This window comes from Bos indicus, chromosome 17 (assembly GCF_029378745.1).
Source record: "Bos indicus isolate NIAB-ARS_2022 breed Sahiwal x Tharparkar chromosome 17, NIAB-ARS_B.indTharparkar_mat_pri_1.0, whole genome shotgun sequence".
Lineage (NCBI taxonomy): Eukaryota > Metazoa > Chordata > Mammalia > Artiodactyla > Bovidae > Bos > Bos indicus.
The window spans coordinates 4,032,628-4,057,377 of record NC_091776.1 but is presented as its reverse complement, the minus strand read 5'-3'; the positions used below and the strand labels follow the sequence as shown (position 1 = coordinate 4,057,377).

General features: G+C 43.4%; 1 protein-coding gene across 5 annotated transcripts in view; it reads left to right on the top strand.

Moving 5' to 3' along the window:
- TMEM131L (transmembrane 131 like) overlaps positions 1-24,750 on the top strand; it is a 175,811-nt gene that overhangs the window by 125,353 nt on the left and 25,708 nt on the right. For all 5 annotated transcript variants that reach the window (XM_070770100.1, XM_070770099.1, XM_070770102.1 and 2 more), the window contains exons 13-26: positions 41-194; positions 753-923; positions 2,223-2,292; positions 3,338-3,455; positions 5,227-5,368; positions 6,522-6,631; positions 7,608-7,680; positions 10,473-10,600; positions 13,251-13,393; positions 15,598-15,784; positions 15,989-16,174; positions 16,801-16,950; positions 17,272-17,873; positions 24,583-24,731. In XM_070770100.1, coding sequence (XP_070626201.1) covers positions 41-194; positions 753-923; positions 2,223-2,292; positions 3,338-3,455; positions 5,227-5,368; positions 6,522-6,631; positions 7,608-7,680; positions 10,473-10,600; positions 13,251-13,393; positions 15,598-15,784; positions 15,989-16,174; positions 16,801-16,950; positions 17,272-17,873; positions 24,583-24,731 — 2,383 coding nt within the window. The remainder of the gene's footprint in view (positions 1-40; positions 195-752; positions 924-2,222; positions 2,293-3,337; positions 3,456-5,226; positions 5,369-6,521; positions 6,632-7,607; positions 7,681-10,472; positions 10,601-13,250; positions 13,394-15,597; positions 15,785-15,988; positions 16,175-16,800; positions 16,951-17,271; positions 17,874-24,582; positions 24,732-24,750) is intronic.

The window sequence follows — 24,750 nt, the reverse complement described above, 5'->3', positions numbered from 1 at the left end:
TATACACGGGACTGATGTCATGACTGTCCTGTGTTCACAGGTATTTTCGAATGGACCCTTCTGCAACCCAGTTTCACATAGAGAATCACGAGAATACTTCAGGGCTTTGGTCATTGTGGTACCTCAACCATTTTGACCATGGTGTTGTATTAAATGATGTGTTTGTTTCCAAGGAGACCAAGCACGTTTTAAAGGTACATATGGTATTTTTATTTAAGTTTTAGCCTATTTTAAGCTTTGTTTAAGGTCAAATACTATGAAATTAATTATTTATAAAATCTTTCACTTACAAATTTTAAAGCAAGTATGTTTCTTTAAAAATTTTCAGAATTACTTTTAGGCTCTCTTTATTTTTTCAAACTATTGTTCAAGGAGCTCAAAGGGACCAGGGTATATCCCATTAGAGATATTTATTACTACCATTATTTAAGAATATTGTAAATTACAATTTATCCTAAGAAGATTACATTTAGTAAAAATAAGCCTCGTTCATGATAAAATAGTAGGTTTTGGTAAAATACTGGCTATGAACATATCAAGATTATTTTGTGAAATTTAAAAACAAGTGCATGTTAAATATTAAATGAAACCTATTATTTATAGAAAAATATGTCAGTATTTGACTTGGAAATAATTAAGTAACATTTTATTTCTCAAAGTATAGAAGAACTTTAGTATCACACAGTATGATGATTTTAATCATAATTAGCATTAGTTAGGAAAGTAATTTCTCTTACTTCTTTTCTTTTTAGATTCTGAATTTCACTGGCCCTTTATTTCTACCTCCAGGCTGTTGGAAAATATTTTCTTTGAAACTTGCTGTTAAAGACATTGCCATAAATGTATTCACCCATGTATTTTTGACTACAAACATAGGTGCTGTTTTTGCAATACCTCTTCAGATTTACTCAGCGCCCACCAAGGTATTGTTGACACACTCCATATGTGTTACAACTTTTGTAATAATTGCTATTTATTCTTATTAGCTTACCTTATGGTGCTTGGATTTTGTTGATGGACTTGACCTCATATTTTCTAAGGCTGTCTAAGAAATTAATGGATATTACCAGGCCAGTCTTAGATGATAAATTGTTTAGTATGGAAATCTATTTGAAAACAGCTTCTCTTTTTCGTAAAGTAATACATGAAGTAATTTTCAAGTGAAAATAAGGCATTACAAACCGATAGATCTCATTTTCACTTATTTCCAAAATGAGCAAGGAATATGTGCTTGCTCTCGTAAACACATTTGTGCCATTAGTACATATTTGCAGTGATTTCAAATAAACTGTAAAATGCTTTATTTAGACCTCTGGTAAGTGACTCTCAGCTGCTCATAGTCCTTGAATTTCCTAGTGGGCCATAATCTAAAGCCTGAAAGGATTCACGATTAAGCAAATACTTTCTAAAGTCTTTGTATATTGTATTTAATTTAGATCTTACCTTGAACATGTCTCATTTTTTCTTAATGTTTATTTCTTTTCATTTAGTTACTGTTATTGCTTCTTTTTATCCAAGCTCTTCTGTATAATGCTGGGTTCTAATTTTTCACTATGAGACATTCATACAACCATCTTTATGATTTTTCTCACTTATTAGCGTTGGTGTTTCATAGATAGAAGTGCCTCATGTTTTGCTAAAAACTTAAAGATAGGGTGTCTAAAAGTATGCTAAACAAAATGTAAGGTTAATTTTATTAATCCATATTTTGAGCAGGGGAGATTTCTTAGATATTTCCTTTTTCCATCAAGGGCTGCATATGAGAAGAGTGACTGGGAGGGAGCAGGCAGGCTGCAGGAACGTGTGGAAGAGGCGATCTATGCTTTCCCAATTTAGGAAGTGGGACATTCATTTAAATGTCCTGAATAGTTTAGGAGTTACGATGGGTTAGAATGCAGTGTTTTACAAACCCTACTGAGAATGTCCTGAGACTAATTTAGTCTTTAATTTAGAAGGCAGCTTGGTGTCTGTAGGGCCCTGGGGGGTCACTGTGGGTGTTGATTATTGCCCAGAATCCACTGTAGTGACCCTGCTGTGAGGGACAGTCAGAGCTCTCAACCAAGGAGAAAGAAGGCCAAGAAATCACTTCCTAGTTGTTTGGCTTCTGGTTAAAGGGACGTTCGCAGAGGTGGAGGCCCATGTGTGCTGTGCGTTTGAGTGCATTAGGATTTTTGTGTTTAGTGTTGTGTTTTAAGTTATTCATATATTACTTTTCAATCTAGGAAGGGAGTCTGGGTTTTGAAGTGATAGCACATTGTGGCATGCATTATTTCATGGGAAAATCAAAAGCAGGTAAGTATTCTGCCCTTAGGCTTTCTGTAGACCTCTAGTGTTGGGTGGGGTGGGAAGTAGTGAGGAAGATTCACATTTGTAGATGGAATGATTAGTCCTTTAACATCATTGCATCATATTCTATTCTTTAAGAGCATGATCATTAACCGAATGACTTCCAGAACCATCTGAGGTGCCTGTGTAATTAACACCCCCTTACGTCTTAACCTGCACTTCTGTAAGGGACTTTTTCAAACACGATGTTTGATCATAATAGCAACCTTGTCACCAGGAACAGTTGGACTCTGATTCTTTTATAAAGGGGCCGACTAGAAGTTAGTAAAAAAAAAAATAATAATAATTTGGAATTGTCTTTGAAGAGAGTATAAGCATCTTATAGGGAGCACTCGTTGTTGTGTGAGACTGGAGGCCAAGGTGTCGATAGAGAAAGCTGTTCCGAGTTTGCTTCCTGCCTGTTGACTTATTAAAATATATAGCCTAAGGAGAGAGTTCTAGCACAGGAGTTTCCTTTGCATGACTCCCACTTCCCCACCCTTGTCTTCTAGCACAGACAAGGCAGGGCAGACCAGCAGACGGGGACCCGTTTATGAGTGTAAACGCGCGCCTTTAGGCTGAGCCCTGCTCGCAGCCCTCGTTTCTGAGGATTGCCGCCTGTTGGCGCGTTGGCCTTCTGCCCGGTAACCCAGCGCAGAGACGACTAGCACGTACATGACGCAGTGTTTAGCCTTTTAGATTTAAAGCTGTTGAACATGGTCTGAGTATGATTTTTACCTTGTTTCAGGCTGTATTCATGAGCCATGTGTCTTTTATGTTATTACCTTCCCATAATTCGATTTAGTTTTGTTTTATACATGTTCCTTTGATTTGATATCTCATTTGCCATTGAGTTAGAGGGACTTGTAGTAAAGCAATCAGCGGACAGGAGTCACTGATCACTTTACTGTCCTCTGCGTTTGAGAAGTTTTAGCCCTCAACCCTTGGCATTATTTACTAAGTGAATTATGTTTCCTGTGCGTCTAAACAGTAAGTCTGGTCTAACTTGTAGAAAATCCTGACTGGGAAGGGAGCCTTTCTCTGGATCCGTCTACCTGGGATGTGGATTCCGAACTTGCAAATACATTATATGAAAGATGGAAGAAGTTAAAACATGGTGATGTCTGCAAGTATGTTTTCACCTCTCTTTGTTTCTTTTATTCAGCACTGGGGGGACACTTTAACATAATCTTTGTTGACATTTCAATAGTGAATTTTTAATATCCAGCCTTTATTTTGACAAATTTCAAACCTCAGAAGAGTTGAAAAGTATAATATGATGAGTACTCAAATATTCCTAATTTGGACTCAGATGTTTACATCTTACCACTTCTGCTGTTTTTTTCTCTCTCCCCACCTGTGTCTATATGCACACATACACACACACTTCGTTTTTGCCGAGTCATTTGAAAGTAAGCTGTGGATACCATGACACTTCAGCCCTTAGTACTTTATTAAGAAAGACTTTTTTTCCTAAGGAACATTCTCCTGCATATACCTTCACTGTCATTACATGCCCAAGAAGCTTAACACTGATGAGGTTATATGAACTAATAAACGTCCAGATTCACATTTCCCTAGTGTGAAAGTGAAAGTGCTAGTTGCTTAGTCGGCCCTGACTCTTTGCGACCCCGTGGACTGTAGCTTGCCAAGTTCCTCAGTCCATGGAATTCTCTACAAGAATACTGGAGTGGACAGCTCTTCCTTTCTCCAGGCGATCTTCCCAACCCAGGGATTGAACCCAGGTCTCCCACGTTGCATGCGTTTACCATCTGAACCCAGGAAAGCCCCTAGTTGACCCCAAAATATCCATTATAGCTGTCTTTTCCTTTTTGTAAAATCCAGGATGCATTCAAGGAGAGTGCATTGTATTTAGTCATCATGGTTCCTTAATTTTCTTTAGTGCCCCCACCTTTCCTCATCTTTCATAGTGTGATGTTTTAAAGCATCATAGCCAGCTGTCTTAGGGAACATTCAACACTCTGGATTTTTTGGGATTGCTTCTTCAGGTTTACATTCCTGTTAAACATTTTTAAAATTAGTAAGTACTAATTACTTGGTTGCTCTTGTGTGCTTATAATTGCGTCACCTGAGGAGGGACATAAATATCAATTTGTCCCATTATTGACATTGTTTGGTTGAATCATTTGACTCCATTGTAGACTATGTTTTTCCTTTTGCAATTAATAAATAATATGTGCTATGATAGTTTGAGTCTGTACACATTTCCTGTTCCCTGAGAATGTTTCGCTGTAGCATTTTGGCACCCATTGATAATCATTGCCTGAGATCAGTTATTGAATTGATGGCGGCAAAAATGGTGATATTGCTAATTATTTTATTCATTCTACACTCTTGAGCATCACTATGAATTCTTTGGTCATTACCATCATTAGCATCATCATCATTTTTGATGTCGATTTGTCCCAGATTAGGCTGATGGGAGCCCGTTGAGGCGAGCTTTTGGGTCTTTGGTGTGTACCCATCATTCTTTGAGCACTTCCTTGCTTTCTAGTAAGACGGGATGTTCCAAGATCATCTTGTACTTTGTCTCCCCATACCCTGAATAGACTTCCCAGGTGGCTCGGTGGTAAAGAATCTACCTGCAATACAGGAGAGGCAGTTTTGATCCCTGGGTCTGGAAGATCCTCTGGAGGAGGGCATGGCAACCCACTCCAGTATTCTTGCCTGGGAAAACCCATGGACAGGAGCCTGGCAGGCTACAGTCCATGGGATCACAAAGAGTTGGACACGATTGAAGTGACTGAGCACACGCATACCCTGAATAAGCCATTTTTTCCCAAGAGACTCTTGTTCCTTTTAGTTGGAGTGATATTTAGTGATTTCTTTTCTATATGTCAAAATTATTTCCTGTAATTTCTTTCTTTACGAATTTCGCAGAAGGACTGTTTTAGGAGTGACTCGGTTTGCCCATTCAAAGAAATCCAAGGAGTCGGAGCCTTTTGCTGTCTTCCTGCCTCGTTTGGTCCCTGAGCCTGGCCTCGTGTTGAACTTCAGTGCCACCGCCCTGAGGAACAGCATGGTGAGGCTCCCACGTCTTCTCATTTCTTCATCCGCGACACCTCGGCTCTTGAGTTTTTACATTAACCAAGTATTTCCACCTTGAGATACTGTTCCAGAATCAAAGTTAGTTGAAATTTAAGTGACACATGTATGCTATTCAGCGCTTTTAGGAGGGAGGTGTCGGAAGAACAAAATAAGGAATAAACTCAGGAATAGACTGAAATGCTTTAAGCAGATACATGTTATGAAGTCTGTATTCAGCTCAGAATCCACCAGCTAAGAGAGTACTTAGCTGTAGCCGCAGAGGAGGTCGTGGCTGACACAGGCTCAGCAGAAGTGGGTGAGTTTGCAGCTCAGAAGGGAGCATCCTCTGTCACTTGCTTGCATCCTCGGCTCCCTTCCTGTGTGCAAGCTTCTCCTGAGCTGATGGCGGAGGAGGGCAGAGCGAAGGCAGTGACAGCAGCCTTGAGGTTTTATCTGGAAAGTCTCCTTAGCTGAGAGCCAGGTCACTGTGGTCCTTGTAATAATTTATATTTCCTCAGGTACTCATTGACCTTCTTAGGGAAGACATCCCAAGACTGCTTTTTTAAAGCATTCTATTTTGAAAAAGTTCAACTTGAAGAGTTTCAAGAGCAGTACCAAAAACTCCCAGTTGCCGTTCATGCAGATTCATCTATTTTTAACATTTGCCGTACTTGGCTTGATGTTTCCCCTCTCTTTCCACACACGTGTTTTTATGAGCTGTGTGAGAGGGTCGGACATGATGCCCCGACTCCACTTCCATGTGAATTTCTTAAGAACTAGACATCTTCTTGCATATCAGAGTCTAACTATCAAAATCAGAAAATGTAAGCATTAAGTACAACAGTTATGCCTGATCTGCAGTCTCCGTACAAAGGTTTCCACTTATCCCACTCACATGCGTACTTTACAGCATCCAGCCCAGGGCCTGTCCTTGCCTGGCCCAGTGGCCTGCGTCTCCTTCCATCTTCTGCAGCTCCTCTACCTCACGTTGTGCAGCTGTTGTGATGCACGCAGGCTGTTGATTCTCTAGACCGTTCCTGGAATTGCCTAGGTGATGGTTCCTGGTGAGATGCAGGTGATCAGTCTCTGTAGCTGCATCTCAGGGGTGGTGCTGTCTCCGGAACTGACTCTCCTTCCCACACGTCTAGGTGAAGTACTTCGTGGTGAAGAACCCCTCCTCGTGGCCAGTCTCCCTGCAGCTCCTGCCCGTCTCTTTGTACCCGAAGCCTGAGGCCGCTGCGCGCCTGCTGCACAAATGGTAACGCCCAGCGGGTGAAGACCTCTCACGGGGCAGGGGCGGTTGCTAGGAGGAGTTGAGGGCCTGTCCTGTTAAGACCCGCAACTGTTCAGCGTCCTTTGCATTTCCCCCGGTTCTGTGCATGGATGTACATGGGCTCAGCCTGTGACATCCACCCCTGCCCCTACGTGCAGACCCCATGGCACGTGCCAGTCCCGTGCATCGTGTGGCTCTTCAGTGTTACTGTGTCAAGTTCAGGGCCCAACAGCATTCTTATCAGGGAAGCTTTCCCGCCATGATTTTTCACATATACTCCTAAAATTTAGAATTGAAAGCAGTGAGCGCCGGGCATTGCAAGCAGTGAGTTTAGTGGTGGTTTAGTATATTTTAGCCTAGTGTTCTGATACAAGGTAAGATCAGAATTTGTATCTGTTAATCTTATCTTTGTACAACAGTCATGGTTTCACTTAGAACATTTCCTCTTCTGGCTTAGTGACACCTCACCCCCCATGTCTCAGCTTCAGCACTGCTGGTGTTTTGGACCCTGACTCTGTATGATGAGAGAGGAGATGTGCTCGGTGCTTTGGAGGTTGTTTGGCAGCATCCCTAGCTTCCACCCAGTAGATTCTGATAGGACTTCACCAGCCGGGCAATCAAAAGTGTCTCCAGGTGTGGCCAGGGGGCCGCTGGGAGATAGCGTTGTCCTTGGTTGAGAGTCACCTCCTGTCAGCTTCCACAGCTTTGAACCATTTGGAGGAAAAGAATTGCTTCAGATTGGGAGCTTTTGTCACCAAAGGAGTCTGTACATTCTGTGCTGCCAACACTATTCATTCCATAGTATTCATTGTGCTCTTACAGCGTGCCAGGTGCTGTGTGGGGAGCTGGGCACAGGAATGAGAGGTCAGGGTGAACTGGACATGTGTGAAAACACACACATATGTTCTTTCTTGGTGATCTGAATGCTATTTTAAATGTTTTTTTTTTTTTTTCTTTATAGGTTTGGCACCGATATGCAAATGATTAATCTCACAACCAGTGAATTCCAGCTTACCAAAGCTTGCCCTTACCTGGTAGGATGTCATCTTTAAACAGAAAAAAGAATGCTGACAAATTAGACTCATAGCATATGGGCCTCACTGATTTATGTTTCAAGTGTCTTTTCGTAATATATGTGGCTGTCTATTTTTCTATTCTAGCAGTTAAGTATACATAGCAGCTTTTTCTAGTTAACTAATGCAGCAGGAGCCTGGGGTTCATGTGAGCCTGTAAATCATTTTAATTTAATTATTTAGTTTCATGTGAGTGAAGAAATAACAATTGAATCAGACCTCTGTAGAAAACTGTAAAACTTGAGACCCCAGAATTTATAATTCTCTTAAAATTCCTCAGCCCCATCAAATTCTTTTTGGGGTAAGATAAAGTAAAAGCAAACACTTTTTTTTTTTTTTTAAGTCTTACTAAGCTGGCTTCATGTTTTTAGCAGATAACCCAATTTCTGTGATATTGACCTTACCTATATAAAAGGATTTCTCTGAAATTCTTGCACCTCTGGGCCCTCATGAAGTCTTGCATAAGTACTCTGGAGAGGGAGTAATAAGCATGTCACGTGGCGAGGACGTCGCTTGACTAGAAACTGAGTTTTCACTCATTCCTTCTGTGGGTCCCTGCTGTAGCTGAGTATTTTACTTACGGGTATTCTGTGCTTGGGGTTTCCCTGGTAGCTCAGCTGGTAAAGAATCCACCTGCAATGCAGGAGACCCTGGTTTGATCCCAGGTCTGGAAGATCCCCTGGAGAAGGGCAAAACAACCCACTCCAGTATTCCTGCCTGGAGAATCCCCATGGACAGAGGAGCCTGGCGGGCTACAGTCCTTGGGGTCCCAAAGAGTCGGACATGACTGAGCAACTGAGCAGCACAGCACAGCATTCTGTGCTTGAGGTTAATTAAAAGATGAAGCATCTCCTAAAGAAATACAAACACGTGTAGACATACTTATGCGTATCACTGTATTTTTAATGCACACACATATTTAAATGTCATAGATGTTTTCTTCTTTCTCTACTCATAACCCTCCAAAGATACACTGTTGGCTCTAGAAACTTGAAAGAGGGAGGCCACAGATAACGTCCAGTGTGAGTTCAAACAGAATGAATCAAAACAAAGTTTTTAATGGATTTTTAGCAGAGACTTATTTGCAGTAAGAGACACGAGCAGTAGTGCTCCTTCCCTTTGTCAGTGGTCCAGGCAGCAGAGTCCTGTGCTGTTGGGCTGGTCCTGCTTTTGGCCCCTCCAACCAGGCAGCTTCCCAGGAGTGCTGGAAGGTATAGCGAGTCCTCTATGCTAACAGATAATCTCGCCCCATGACCATTTAATCATATGTAATTTGAAATTCCAAAAATGATGCCTGTTTCTTTTACACGTTAGTATTCAGGCTTAAGCAAATGGTGCAACTCACTTGGAAAAGGTCTTTAATCTGTGATTGAAGATTTTCATAGATTATTACATTTTTTATGACAAAGGAGATTATCCCCATTGTTAATTTATTGCGTTTACAAAAAGCGATAGTATCAACGTTCCTTTCTTTAAAAAATTTTAGTTGGAGGATAATTGTTTTACAATGTTGTGTTGGCTTCTGCCATACAACAGTGTGGCTCAGTGATAAGTATACATGTATCCCCTCCCTCCTGAGCAATATCAGTGCTTTTGACACACAAGTTTAACTTAAAGTTTTTAATAGAATCATTTGTCGTTTAAGAAAGGCCTGCATTTTTCTTTTGTTGGTTTGCTTTTAGACGTGTAGCTCCTTTGGTTAAGAGCATGTGGAATTGGACATTCAAAGTTCCAAATCCAGGTACCTCCATGTGGTCCTGGGTAAATAATTTGGCCTCTCCAAGTCTCCTCTTTCTCACTTATAATGATGTTTGAAAATTTCATAGTTTTATAGAACGCTTAGCATTTTATATACCTAATTGTAGTCCAGTGCCTGGCATATAAGAATTACTTAATAATTAGTGCATTGTTCCTATACTTTTAATACTTAAATTGGCAGCTTTTTTCAGTATTCATATGTGTATAAAGCAGAATTCCTTCATGAAGTTTATAATTTTAAGGAAAATGAATCAAATGGCACTACTGTTTCTTCTTTCAGATAGTATGGGAAATGCCAGTAATAACTGAGGGATAAAACAAACGCAAAAACTAAAATACAGAAGAGAGATATTAGGCAGATTACATGGTTAGAGCTCTGAAAATTAATAAATTACTTTTAGTGAGAAAGAGCTAGGAAAAAACAATGGAAAGAGGGAAAGTCTATCACAGTAATGAAGAGCTAAATCTTGAATGTTAAAGTTAGAAGGCAGTTTATTCAGAGAAAGTTAGAAATCTTGGGGAGAATAAAAGGAGGGTGTGAATAAATAGGTCGTTCTCCTGAATGGAGAGACTAAATGTAATAAAGATGGCTTCTTTTTAAACAATAATGCAGAGAATTTAGGGCTGTCCAGCAGTGGAAAGTGCTTTGGTCGGATCCCTGTAGCATTCAGGCAGAGGCTGGTGGTCTGTTTTCTCGGTGACGTTTTTCATTCAGGTGAGCTTGCTGATAAGGTCTGTAGCCCCAGCTCGCAGCCGATCCAGGAGGCCCAGCCCCTTTGCAGCGTCCACACTGGACTGTCCTGCAGCCTCTGCCTGTGCTTCTCAGCTGGGCTCAGCAACTGTCGATGGGCGTGAACTGTCGTGATGAACAAGTTCCACGGGTTGATTTGGATGGTCAGATCCCCATGTTAAAGGAACAGCAGTCACATTCATGCATTTAATGAGGATAGAGTCTTGCTCTCCAGAAGTTAATTGCGTTTATTGGTAACTTTCAGGGCGTGCAGTCTGAGGGATCCAGGTTTGGCATCCTCCACTTACATTTGCAGCCTTTGGAAAGGAAAAGGGTTGGTGTAGTGTTCACTCCAGCTGACTACGGAAAAGTCAGCTCCCTCATCCTAATCCGGTAGGTGTGTCTCTGTTGCTTTCTTGTTGACTGACTCTTTCTCTCAAGAAGACATGATCTCTTTAGCTAAAAGAGATTTCCTCAGGCCCCCAGTGATGAGCTGTGTTGCAGGACTGGAAAGGCAGTGGCTGAGGAGAGCAGCTTCCCGAAGCTCCACATTTAATCTCCCTGGGTGTCAGGCTCCTCCCTGGTACAGGCAGAACGTGTGTGCTCCCTTCACACGGTGCCTCATCCACCATCACAGAGGGCAGAACACACACACACACACACACACACAGGAACACACATGCGAACATACACACGAACACACACGCAAACACGAACACACACACATGGACACACACACAAACACAAACATACACGGACACACATGCGAACACACACACGAGCACACACGCAAACACACACGGACACACACACGGACACAAACATACATGAACACACACGGACACACAGGAACACATATGATCGAACACATGAACACACAACACACATGAACACACACGTGCACACACACATGAACACAAACATACACACACACACGAACACACACACACGAACACGAACACACACACGAACACACACACAGACATGAACACACACACGAACACACACAAACACACACACGAACACACACACATGAACACATGAACACGAACACACACACATGAACACATGAACACACACATGTCCGCACTTTTCTGTCCTCAGCTCAGAAGAATAATTGGAGCACTGCTGTATATGTTTTCATTCCTCAGTGTTTGGGTTTATACCAGTCTCATACCTGTCTGTCTTGCTTCTGTACTTCTTGGTAGCACCAGAGGATAATGAAAAAAGTGCTTAGTTGAGCCCACTGGCTCTTTTTACTTGCCAACTGATTTAAGCAGCTAAATGTTTTTCATTCTTAAATTTATTGAGAGTCTTGTTTCAAAAATTTACAGTAAATATAGATTGAACCTCTCTCTGCATTGGTGAGATGTCTAACACAAATTAATTTTTCATTAATGATGTTTAGATATTTTTTGAGTTTATGTTTTATTTTGGCCACATCATGCAGCATGGGGGATCTTAGTTCCCTGATCAGGTGTTCAGCCTGTGCCCCACCCCTGCAGTGGAAGTGTGGAGTCCCAACCTTAGTTGTTGTTGTTTTTTTTTTTAATCTCTAGTTTCAGAACAGCTGGCAAAAACTTTCTTATTCTTGACTTTCTTTGATATACTACATGAGTTTATTCTTCTGCAAGTGAATGCTACTAAAAAGAAAGTACACTAAAATAAAGTTCTTAAAAGAGTCTGTTTCGTTAAGCATTTTACCTGATGCTTAGGGCTCCCCTGATAGCTCAGTTGGTAAAGAATTCGCCTGCAACGCAAGTCCCCAGTTCGATTCCTGGGACGGAAAGATCCGCTGAAGAAGGGATAGGCTACCCACTCTGGTGTTCTTGGGCTTCCCTTGTGGCTCAGCTGGTAAAGAATCTGCCTGCAATGCGGAAGACGTGGGTTGATCTCTGGGTTGGGAAGATCCCCTGGAGAAGGGAAAGGCTACCCACTCCAGTATTCTGGCCTGGAGAATTCCATGGACTGTACGGTCCATGGGGTTGCAAGGAGTTGGACACGACTGAGCGACTTTCGCTTTCACTCAACTAATGCTGAATAGAACCGGTAGCTAATGTTCTAATAAGCATGTTAGTGCTCTGCTGACAGGTGCTTCACTTTAAACTCACTCTCTGTTGATGAAGTAAGGTCATGGGAAGTCTAGAGTTAAACTTTACCTTATCCCAGCTTCAGGTATCCCAGGCTTGAAAGTCTCGGCTTTTTATAGTCGCTAATTTATTCTTGGTAGTTTCTGTATTGAGAGACACAGTATTTTTCTGTAAACAATATCAATCATCTAACATCACTTAAAGGCTTTTAAATGGTTCAGTAAAGGCTCTAGTCCTTTAGATGCAGATGGAAAGCTATCTCAGTGTGTTCTGTGTAACTAGGAATGAATTCTGTCTGCTTCTACCATTTACATTAATGATAACTGCCTTTCAGTGCATCATTTAAACATCATTAACACTTCTCCATCCTCAGAATTATGATTTCAGTTAATGAAAAGGCAAAAGCTAATCTGAATTACTGTTTGATTAATAAGAACTTGAGTACATTCTTGCTATTTGAGGGCTGCTATTTTAAATCTTTGGTTCAAAATATAGGGTGGCATTTCATTTCTAGAAATACCCCTAAGGAAGAGTTGCTTATAGTCAACAGTTACTGTGGAAACTCCTTAATTCACCCTGTAAACAGTTTTATTGATTTGTCTACATTTATTAGTATTTTTCTGTGGCTCCCAGTTTGCTCGCCTTTGTCACTTGAGTGTCTGATCACCGTCCTGGTGCCTGGTTAGAAAGATGCGGGTTTCCATTCTTGGGTGGAAATTGGAGAGTGATCACGGTCATTTGCTCGTTTTTGCCCAATTGGCTTGCCTTGACTCTGGTGCGTTTAGCAGCTTCTCTGCTCCGAGATGGCTGGAGATGCCATACTATTTAAGTTGATTTTTCCCCAAAACTTTAGAAATGCTTTTTGGCTAATGAGGAATATTTAAATTCAAGGGCGTTGTATGCTGTAACTCTGTTGCGTTGCCTTTTTGTTTGTGTCTGTTCTCTCTCTGTAGGAATAACTTGACTGTTATCGACATGATTGGTGTGGAAGGATTTGGGGCGAGAGAGCTACTGAAAGTGGGTGGAAGACTGCCTGGCACCGGGGGCTCACTGCGGTTTAAGGTGCCTGAGTCCACGCTGATGGACTGCCGGCGACGTGAGTCTGCGCCTCGTCTGTGCACGGTGCTCGGGCGGGGGGCTGGGTGCTGAAGCCAAGGGTGCTCAGGTGGGGGGCTGGGTGCTGAAGCCAAGGGCGCTCAGGCCGGGGCCTGGGTGCTGAAGCCAAGGGTGCTCAGGTGGGGGGCTGGGTGCTGAAGCCAAGGGCGCTCAGGCCGGGGCCTGGGTGCTGAAGCCAAGGGCGCTCGGGTAGGGGGCTGGGTGCTGAAGCCAAGGGCGCTCGGGCAGGGGGCTGGGTGCTGAATGAAGCCAAGGGCGCTCGGGCGGGGGGCTGGGTGCTGAAGCCAAGGGTGCTCGGGCGGGGGGCTGGGTGCTGAAGACAAGGGCACTCGGGCAGGGGGGCTGGGTGCTAAAGCCAAGGGCGCTCAGGCAGGAGGGCTGGGTGCTGAAGCCAAGAGCCCTTGGGCAGGGGGGCTGGGTGCTGAATGAAGCCAAGGGCGCTCGGGCGGGGGGCTGGGTGCTGAAGCCAAGGGTGCTCGGGCGGGGGGCTGGGTGCTGAAGCCAAGGGTGCTCAGGTGTGGGGCTGGGTGCTGAAGACAAGGGCAGGGGGCTGGGTGCTGAAGCCAAGGGCGCTCGGGCGGGGGGCTGGGTGCTGAAGCCAAGGGAGCTCAGGCAGGGGCGCTGGGTGCTGAAGCCAAGGGCAAGAGGTGGTTATCAGAGTCTTTAACAGTTTACAGTAATTCGTTGTACGAATGCAAGTAATTCAGTCAGGCAGGCATTTGAGCATATGTAGTCTGGTACCACTTGGTTAGGAAACAACAGTTTAAATGTGTAACCCAACTTAAATAATAGATGGTAGTTGGGGGGAGTATAATGTTAAGTTCCCAATAGTGTTAAAATATAAGACCAGTCTTATGAAACTGTTAATTTTGTTATCTGTTACCTAATCATGGAAACTCACACCAAATGTCAGTGGAGAGGGGCTTAAGGGAGAGCTGCCCAGTAGCACCGCGCACGTTCTGCAGTGATGGAGATGCTCTGCGTTTGTGTCGTCCAGTGCGGCAACCACGTGCCACACGTGGGTGATGTTCGCTTAAAACAGAGCTCGTGTGACTGAGAAACTCGGTGTTCAAGTCTATTTAAAGTGGCCATATGTGTCCAGTGGCAACTATATCAGGCTATGCAGATTTAGAAATTTATTTAAGTGTTCCATTAGAAATTTCTAAATTTTGCATGTATTTAAATGCTTCTAAAGTACTTAAATTAGTTTTAAGAACTTCCTCAGGAACTGAGACAAAAGTCAAACTGTAGATATAAAATGTTTTTGATAAATTCTGTCTTGTTTTCCTACTACTATTTTTAATTTTAGGACACACTGAAAGTATTTTAGAGTAACAGTATATTTCCCATGGAGAAAACTGGTGAAACCTTTGGATAACTTGTAGAACTATTTTAATGCCTGATTGGATTTTTTTTATAAGAAAACTGTGCCAAATGAGCACTGTCTGAAAAGATTAGCCATTTTGCATTCAAAATCTTCATCAGTGTTCTTTAAATCATTCCTTCACTTACTCATTGAATAGTTTAGAGTTGACCTTAAAAGCTAGAATTAAGGAAGAATATAAAAACTGTGGAACCAGATAAAATGTTAGTCCTAATATGGAATAGATTGTAGATTATGGATTTTACAAACTGATACTTCCTCCCTTTTTAAATGCCCAGTATGAAATGTGCTCTCACTTATTTACAAAGATTTTGCTGCTTCCTGCCCTTCACGTAATGAGAGTTTTAACCATATTTCTCATGTCTGTGGTGTGTTTACGCAGAAGCGCACACACCCTCCTGACTGGCCCTGTTGGGTTTGAAAGGATCCTGGGTGCCTGTTAGCTCTTGGTAAATCCAAACTAGGAGGCTTCTGAGAAGAATGAAATCTTCTACCTTCACCTTTAACAAGTAAAAGAACAAAGAAGAGGTTTTGGTTACTTTTGGTACCTAGGCAGGTCACTTAACTTAAGAAAAATCTTAATGAGTTAAGTATTTTTATCATATCTTGGTAATATAGCAGCATCTAGAACTGTTCTAGAAATTAGTTAGGAATCATGCTTTGAGGTTATATTGAATTTTTCTGCATTTTAGTCATGTAGATCATGCTTTGTTAGTTCTGTAAATGTTGATTCAGTAAATTATTTAAAAATAAATTTTGCAGTTCATCTATACTAAAATCTCCATTTTCATCCTCCCTAGAACTGAAAGACAGCAAGCAAATTTTATCAATTACGAAGAACTTTAAGGTTGAGAATATTGGACCACTTCCTATAACTGTGACATCTCTGAAAATTAATGGGTATAACTGCCAAGGTTATGGATTCGAAGTGCTGGACTGTCATCAGTTTTCCTTGGGTCCCAACACGTCCCGCGACATCAGCATCGTGTAAGCACTGGGTTTCGACTTCAGTTCGGGGGTGCATCCACTATACTGTGGGGAAAACCTTTGTCACTGGTAAGATTGTCTTAAGCTGTTTTCATGTAAACAATTGTCTTGTAGAGGTAAAAATTCTGCTGTCATTAGGATTATTTTGTTTTGTGCCTAAAGTGAAAACCATCAGAAGTTCATAACGATGCCTCTTGTCGTCAGGTTTACTCCGGACTTCACGTCTTCCTGGGTCATCCGTGAGCTGACTCTGGTCACAGCGGCAGACCTGGAGTTCCGCTTCACTCTCAACGTGACCCTGCCTCATCACCTGCTGCCGCTGTGTGCGGACGTGGTCCCGGGACCCAGCTGGGAAGAGTCGTTTTGGAGGCTCACTGTCTTCTTCGTTAGGTAGGCCACCCCTGCTCCACTGCGCCTCCTCACCAAGGGAGACGCCATCCAGCCGAGCTGCAGGGAATGTATGTGGCCTGGCAGAATCGAAGCATAGGGATTGAGTGGATTACGTTGCTTTGAGAACCCTGACAGTCATGAAGTAGGCTAAGTGGTTCCTGGTGAGCTTTAAGAGAACAGAGAACTAAGTGTAGGAGAGCTCGAGGATCTGAGAGTGTAACAGACAGTTGCACTCCAAGTATGTTCATTGGCAGTCCCAGGGGAAGATATAGATGTTGTGTATAACGTTTAAGATATATGAACATCACCTATGGTATATGGTGTTATTAGCTTAGGGCAATGGCAGTTTGAGATTACAAGACTAGAATGAGTCTTTCGGATGTGATTTTTATCCTGGAAAAATCTATAAAAATTGAATTGAAAAGTCAGAATGATAATTATTCACCTGTTTAGAAATTTTGCTTTTTGAAATTGTGAGACATCAAAAATTTTAATGTCGTACGTCTTATAGAATCTGAGTAGTGTCTCTTTAGACGTCTGCCACCACTCATTCCCTTCTTGTAGAGCTTGTCTTTTTAATGCTACTCAGAACCAGGCAGGAATGAGCGTGTTGTTTTTGTCCTCAGTCTGTCCCTGCTGGGTGTGATTTTAATAGCCTTCCAGCAAGCACAGTACATTCTGATGGAGTTCATGAAAACGAGACAGAGACAAAATGCCAGCTCCTCTTCGCAGCAAAGCACTGGTCCAGTGGATGTAATCAGCCCTCATCCTCACAAGTAAGGGTTCTTGTCGTGGGGTGGGGGAGATGGTGGCAGGTCTCGCTTTTGATATTACTTCTGATTTTATGCTAAGGTGATATACCTTTAGAATCTGTACAGTTCTCAAGTCCTTGTGTGGCAGCTAAGCCGTCCCTTCTAGGATATGCTAGACTTCGTGTAAGGGCTCAGTTTGTACCTTGTGGAGCTTGAATGAAAGGTGAGAAGCCCTTAGTACACCCCGCCCCCACCATACTGACTGCGCCGTCTTTCTCCTGCAGTTAGAGAGGAGAGGTTTGTTCAGCTTGCCTTCATGTTAAATGTTTTTCTTCTTAAATTCAGAAGCAACTGCAAGAACTTTCTCGATGCCTACGCCCCCTCCGACAAAGGCCGAGGGAAGAGCTGCCTTCCAGTCAGCAGCCCGCAGAGCAGGACCCAGAATGCGACGAAGAGGAGCCCGGCCACCTGCGGCCATTCCCAGAAGAAGCACAAGTGCTCAGTGTACTACGGGCGGCACAGAGGCGTCGCGGCCGTGGCGAGCAGCGCCGGCGCCCCCTCGGAGGACAGGCCAGCCCCGGCCAAGGCGGGCGGGTGCCCTGCAGGGGCGAGCGAGGCCTGGGTGGGCCTCAGGTGCGCCGGGGGCCTGAGCGCCAACCTGCAGAAGAGCTTAGCGCTCCCCAGGAGCTTCCTGGGTAAAGACGAAAACACCCTGAAAAGCGCAGTTGCTGCCAGTAGCCCTTCTTCCGAGTGCCACGTGAAGGAGGGAGCACAGACGTGTGTGTTTCCTAAGGAAACGGACTTTCAGGTTTCAGAAAGCGTAGCTGAGCTCAAGGAGCGAGAGGTCTGTCCCATGAAGACCCCTAAGAAACTACCTGAAAATCATTTGCCGAGAAGTTCACCTCAGTGCCAGTCAGACTTGCCAGACATTTCCAGGAAAAATAATGGTAATCTTTTCCTCCTCCTCCTCGGTGGTTCTTCTCTCTGTCTGTCTCCAGTGCGTTCTTGGTGCAGTTCGTTTCCCCCTATGACTTCAGTTTGAATTGTGGCTGTTGAATTTTTAGTTCGTGCCTTAAGTTTTATTGGCGCAGGTGTAAATATTGAAATACTTTGCTCGATGGAAAGTGTAGGGTGGGACACCAAGTTTTTAGAGCTTTGCGGTTAAGTTTACTTTTCTAGTACATTCGTTGGGATGATGCAGATATCATGTTTTATTGTTGGACACCTATTCCTAAGTATCTTTTATCTTGGCCTTTCAGACTGTTTCAAAGATCAATCAACCTATGCTTCTGATAGAATGAAACTTGCCAACTTTCTGGGCTTAACAGCTGCCCCCATAGCATGCTGCTCATCCCTGGTTCTTCTCTACTTGTGTGCTTGTTTTTGTGTATCCATCTTGACCATTTTAATAAGCACATTTCTGTTCCCTTCAGCAGTCAGATTTTTGACACTTTTTAATCTTGAAGAATTCGTTACCTCCGATCTTACTTGAAACAGCAGAATATAAATAACTTCGTATTTTTCACTCCTTGATATTATAGAGGAAGTCATATATTGGGTGATGCTGACGAGCTTTATGCATTTAACGGGGACAAAAACTCCAAGCTGAATTTTAAATGTTCCCTCAAAGGACATTTCTAATTTGAAAGGAAGCCGGGGTGCTCTGAGGAGGACATGGTTTGGGCCACTTGCATCATTCCTGGTGCCCCTTGTCCGCCCTGCTGGCATTGGCTCCGTGCAGCAGTGTCTGCTTGAGGACTCCTGTCCCCGTGGCCTCTCCCAGCATGCGAGGGCACCCTCGAATGACACGCTCAACCACATCTTCATCAAGGCACAGCGTTGCTTGTCTGAGGGTGCCGATGGTGGGGCTGTGGGTGCCTGTTCTTCCATTTCTGTCCCAGATGTTCTCTGCAGCTCAGACTACAAAACTCTTGTGAAAAGGGTGAAATTTTGGAGTGAGTCTAGCTGAGTATTTCTCATTTCATGCATCACATAGGCCTGAGAACAGTATTTGACATAGACTGACTTTACACAAACTTAAAATCAGACTTGTTTGAAGGAATTGTCGCTCCACAAGTGCGTCTTCTGTGGTCCGTTGCATCTGTCGGACGTCTGTGTAAACGTGCCTGCTGTGTGCAAGGGCTTGGTCTTGCAGGTGGATGGATGGACCTTCTGCTGCGTCAGAGCACTTTGAAGGGTGTGGACCTTCAAATGAGAAATTGCCGGGAGGGTCAGAGGATTCAGACCCATGCTCCTGGATCCTTGTCTACTTCTTGCTGTTCAGTTCCTGTAATAGAGCCTAGATGACCATGTAATATCTAATAGCACTCAGGAAGAGTGAATAAATTAAATAGAGGAGCCCACAAACATAGAATTTGCTTTTGTATCCTTATAGATTGTAGATGGTTACTCCCCGCCGTCCCCAAACCTTCCTGCCCTGTGCAAATGACTGGTATGTTTAGGATGCTTTAAATGGAAACAAATCTCTCACTTCAAGAATTTTTTAGAAACTGTTCTTTGGCTGACTTGTCAGCCTGTTAAGCAGTGTCGGGGTGATTGTGGGTCAGATCAGAGCAGGGTTGATCAAAGATCTATGGTTTTTCACCATGTTTGAGGTGCTAATTCACAGGCCTGTATTTCTCCCCAGAATTAATCTGTCAGCAAGAGGCTCCTCACAGGGAAACCCGTTCACTGACATGTATTTGGATCTGTCTTCTCTTTACATCACTATTGTAGGAAAATATCAAAGAGGTTAATAAGGAAACAAATGGCCCACCATTAATTTGTGATTTAAGCATTTTAAAGAATTGAGAATTTTAAAAGTAAGAACAGACTGAGAAATCTAGGGCAAGAAAATTGTAGTTTAAAGATAGGATTGGGGTTTATGGTAATCCTGAGGGTTCAGGGTTCTCTTGTCAGATATTAAAGGATGGCATTGTGATAAGCTGGCAGATGGTGACAGGCGGGGAGTCGTCATGTATAAAGAATACTCAAGAATGAGAAAACCAGAAGTGTTAGACCCTTCTGAGTTTTCACTTCCAACTTTGGAGCATCAGTTTTTTTTCTATCTTGAAAAGGATTTCACTTTGTGTTTCCGTCTTAAGATCCTTTCTAGAATCTGAAGAACATAGCTTCAGTCTTGTGAGCTGAACTCAGCCCCCCAGGAGCCTCTTGGGAACGGAGGTACCACTCCGCTGAAACCAGTCAGCATCCGGGCCGTGTTCTCCTCCCAAAGCGCCCAGACGTTCTTAGAAACACGCCTAGTGACAAGACAGCCTTTGGGAAGAGGGTCTGGGGAGGCGGCCTGTTTGCCGAGAGCACCGAAAGTGGGGTCCTGAGCCCGGTGGGACTCCGGAGCGCCTGAGCGCTGTGCCTTCTCACTCTGAGGCAGTGCTTTTTCTGAGCGTAGCCTGCTGTATGAGAATAGTCTTCTGAGCTGTGTGTGAATGGCTACGTGCTCACCATTATTCTGGAGAAACTGTTTTCTGAGTAACAGAAAATGTGTCATCCCTTTCATGCTCTTTCTTCTGCTTCCTTCTGAGAGGCCTGTAGTAAATAATAAATTAAAATTCGTGATAGACATGCAGTCTGCCGACAGATTGCTCAGGGCTCTGTTTGACACACTTGTCTACGGCCATCAGCCTGTCAAACAGCTGTGAAACAGTGACACCCTCGAAGTGTGTGTTACATGGTCCAGAGTCTCTTGACAGTCTGACAGGAGCAGGGCTTTATGTGTAGTGTAAATAGTGATCTTTTGAAATATATCTCTTTTCAAATGTTTGTAACTATTATTTTTTCATTATATGATCAAAATAATGTAGATTTAAAGCTGGGGACCAATCGCTCCTGGCCTCAGCATGATGAAAGAGGAATATTTGGCAAATTTTTTGTTGCCTCTGCTTGTAATAATGTAAGGGATAATGAACTTTTAAATTTAATACCCTAAAGCCTTGAAATTAACAGTGCTTGGAAGTCTTTAATGAATTGGACAGATACTTACAAAATTTGTGAAATACCAGTATTTTCAGAAATTAAAAAAAATAATTTCATTTATTTAAATACTTACAGATACCAAGAACTAGAAATGAAAATCTAGTGGTTTACTCAAAATACAGCATACAACTAGATTTGATACAGCTCAGAAAAAGCACTGCCTCAGAGTGAGAAGGCGCAACGCTCAGGCACTCCGGAGTCCCACCGGGCTCAGGACCCCACTTTCGGTGCTCTCGGCAAACAGGCCGCCTCCCCAGACCCTCTTCCCAAAGGCTGTCTTGTCACTAGGCGTGTTTCTAAGAACGTCTGGGCGCTCTGGGAGGAACGGCGAGAACACGGCCCAGATGCTGACTGGTTTCAGCGGAGTGGTACCTCAGTTCCCAAGAGGCTCCTGGGGGGCTTTCAGCTCACAAGACTGAAGCTATGTTCTTCATAGCTTCAAAACTCTGAGCAGGATTCTGGCCCATTCCTTGTTTCTATTCTTCGATTGTTTTTTATTTTTTATCTTCCTTTTTATCTTCTTTTGTTCTTTATCTCTGTGGCTCAGGCACTCCTGCTGTGGCAGAAGAGCGTGTGAGCCCGTGAGCCCGCACACTCAGTAGCATGCCCGGGGGTGGCTCCATTTTTAGAGCCAAGTATATGCTCACGGTTATTTCTGAATTCTTGAGTATTGCCATGTTAGAGTTTCTGGAAGACCAAATTTGAATTCGTTTTATTATTGGTCCTGATACACTCCAAAGGGTCACAAAGAGTCAGACACAACTGAAGTGACTTAATCTGCCTGATTCTTAACCCCTACAGTAGGTATTTGCAATTTTCTGAGTCTGTGCTTTATCCCTTTTAAGGGGTGGTTTAGTGTTAGATATTAAGTTTGGATCCTTTCTAAGAAACTTTGATGTCTGATACTTTTAGTACTGTTCTTGGCCTGAAGAAAACTTGAGGAAAATAATTTTCTCGTGAATTAAGGTTCTAGGAAATTCATGGCACATTTTTAGAGAATAACTGTATTCTGGTCACATGGATGGCTTCAGGAACCCAAAGTGATGTCTTTGTGACATTATTTTCTGTTTCAATCCTGTCTCCCTTGCTCTTGGCTCTTTCTCAACTCCTTCGTGGTGCTAGATATTTTTTTAAAATTAATTCTAATTCGAGGCTAGTTACTTTACAGTATCGTGGTGGTTTTTTCCACACATCAACGTGAATCAGCCACGGGTATACATGTGTCCCCCAATCCTGAACCCCACCTCCCACCTACCTCCCCATCCCATCCCTCTGGGTTGTCCCACAGGTGCTGGATATTTCACCGGTGGGTGTCTCACACCTGATCTGTGTTGCAGAGGATTTCATGTTCCCCGCATGTTTATAGCTACATAATATTTACATAATTTTCCATTAACAAAATAAAAGAGCACTTACCTTGTAAGTGTTACTGATACAGTGGGTGCCTCTTGCCTTGAGTCAGCTTGATGTGCAGCTTCAAGGTTGCAGAATCTGGAGGGCATTTGACTGCTCTCCTTGTCTGTGTTGAGGGCCTCGTGCTGCCCCGGGCCCCTCAGCGAGCAGATGACAGCCTGTAGCCTGCTCGGCTGCGGTGTGTTTGCAGGCAGGCATCTACACTTCCCCAGGTGGCCAGGGTGTTATGAGGGACTCTTCCTTAAAGAAGAAAGGGGAAGGTATGAAATCCTTTCTGACTCATATTAGTGTCTTGAGGCCAGTTATCATGGGGCTGAGGTTGATTTACCTTATTTTGAAGTCAAGGATAGAAGAAGAAACACACTTAGGAATGAAGTTACTTGGAAGAACAACGGAGAGATCACATTTTCAGATGGCGGGTTTGATCCCTGAGTCGGGAAGATCTCCTGGAGAAGGAAATAGCAACCCACTCCAGTATTCTTGCCTGGAAAATCCCATGGGCGGAGGAGCCTGGTAGGCTGTAGTCCATGGGGTCGCAAAGAGTCGGACACGACTGAGCGACTTCACTTTCCTGCTGATGCCGACCTTGCCTCGTGAGTGGCTCGAGCCCAGTTCTCACCCGAGGGTGCTGTTCCCCTGGCAGAAGGGCATCTCCTGCAGGAAGACACCCTGTCCTCCCGTCGTTCGTGTGTCTGTCCGTGATGACCCTTAATATTTTTGTCTTTTCTGGTTGCACCTTTTTAACAGTCACTCAGGGCAGGTGGATAAGGTGTGTTTCATTTCATATTTAAGAAAACTGTAGCTCAGACAGTTTAAGAGACTTACTTCTGATCATAAAACTGCTGCTGCTGCTGCCAAGTCACTTCAGTCATGTCCGACTCTGTGCGACCCCATAGACGGCAGCCCACTAGGCTCCTCTGTCCCTGGGATTCTCCAGGCAAGAACACTGGAGTGGGTCGCCATCTCCTTCTGCAATGCATGAAACTGAAAAGTGAAAGTGAAGTCGCTCAGTTGTGTCCGACTCCTAGCGACCCTATGGACTGCAGCCCACCAGGCTCCTCCATCCATGGGATTTTCTAGGCAAGAGTACTGGAGTGGGGTGCCATTGCCTTCTCCATCATAAAACTGATCAGTGTCTGAATCACGTCCATAACCCAGGAGTTTACCTCCTCCTCCAACTTAAAAAAAAATTGCATGTTAGATCCTGGTCGAGGAACTAAGATCCCACAAGCCACATGATGCAGCCAGAAAAAAGCTTTGGTAAAATAAACAAGCTGAAAGTTACCATTTTAAATTATGAAGCTCAGTGACGTGAAGTCCATTCACATCATTGTACAGCCGTCAGTGGAAACCATTGGTTTCCAGGGCTTTTTTATCCTCCCAATAAAGCCATCAAGCAGTGACCACTGAGCTCTGTCCCCTCCAGTCCCACAGCCACCATTCTCCTTCTTATCTCATGAATTTGACATCTCTAGGTCCCTCAGACAAGTAGGATCACACAGTATTTGTCCTGTGACTGGCTTATTTCACTCAGTACAGTGTCTTCCCTGGTGGCTCAGATGGTGAAGAATCTGCCTGCAATGCAGGAGACCCAGATTTGATCCCTGGGTCATGAAGATCCCCTGGAGAAGGAAATGGCAACCCACTCTAGTATTCTTGCCTGGAAAATTCCATGGACAGAGGAGCCTCATGGGCTACAGTCCATGGGATTGCAAAGAGTCAGCCACGGCTGCGCGACCAACACTTTGACTTGATGATGTCTTCAGTGTTCCCGTGTTGTGTCGTATGCTGGAACTTCATTCCTTTTTCCCCTTTCTTAACCGTTTTTGTTTGTATGTTCAGCAGTGCTGATTATATTCGTATTGTAGTGTGATGAATCATCCTGTTTAAAGCTAATGGTGTTCCATGCTATTTACCACATTATCTTTATCCATCCATTTGTCTGTGCTCAAATTTGGGTTGTTTCTACCTTTGCGCTTTTATAAATAATGCTGCAGTGAGTAGTGGTGTGTCCCTCCTCTTTCTTCCCATGACCTCTCTTAATAACTGTTTGGAGAACTCGATATAAGTGCATTTTCACCTGTAAACAAGACAAATTTTTAGAGCGTTCATTGTGGATGTCAGAAACAGCCCTTAAGTCTAAGCCTCATTAAATCAAATGAGATTGCGTGGTGTAGGAATGAAATTTAACTTTGGGGAATGTGAATGGAAATAATTAGCTAGAAATTGAATCATTTTTATTTATTCAAGGGAATAACCAGCAAGTGCCTGTCAAGAATGAAGTAGACAATTGTGAATCTTTGAAAAAGGTTGACACAAAGTCTTCTTCAGAGAAGAAGATTCACAAAGCAGCTAAAGAAGACGGATGTTCTGAGAAACAGGACATACCTTCAATCGAGGTCTGTATCCATTTTTTTC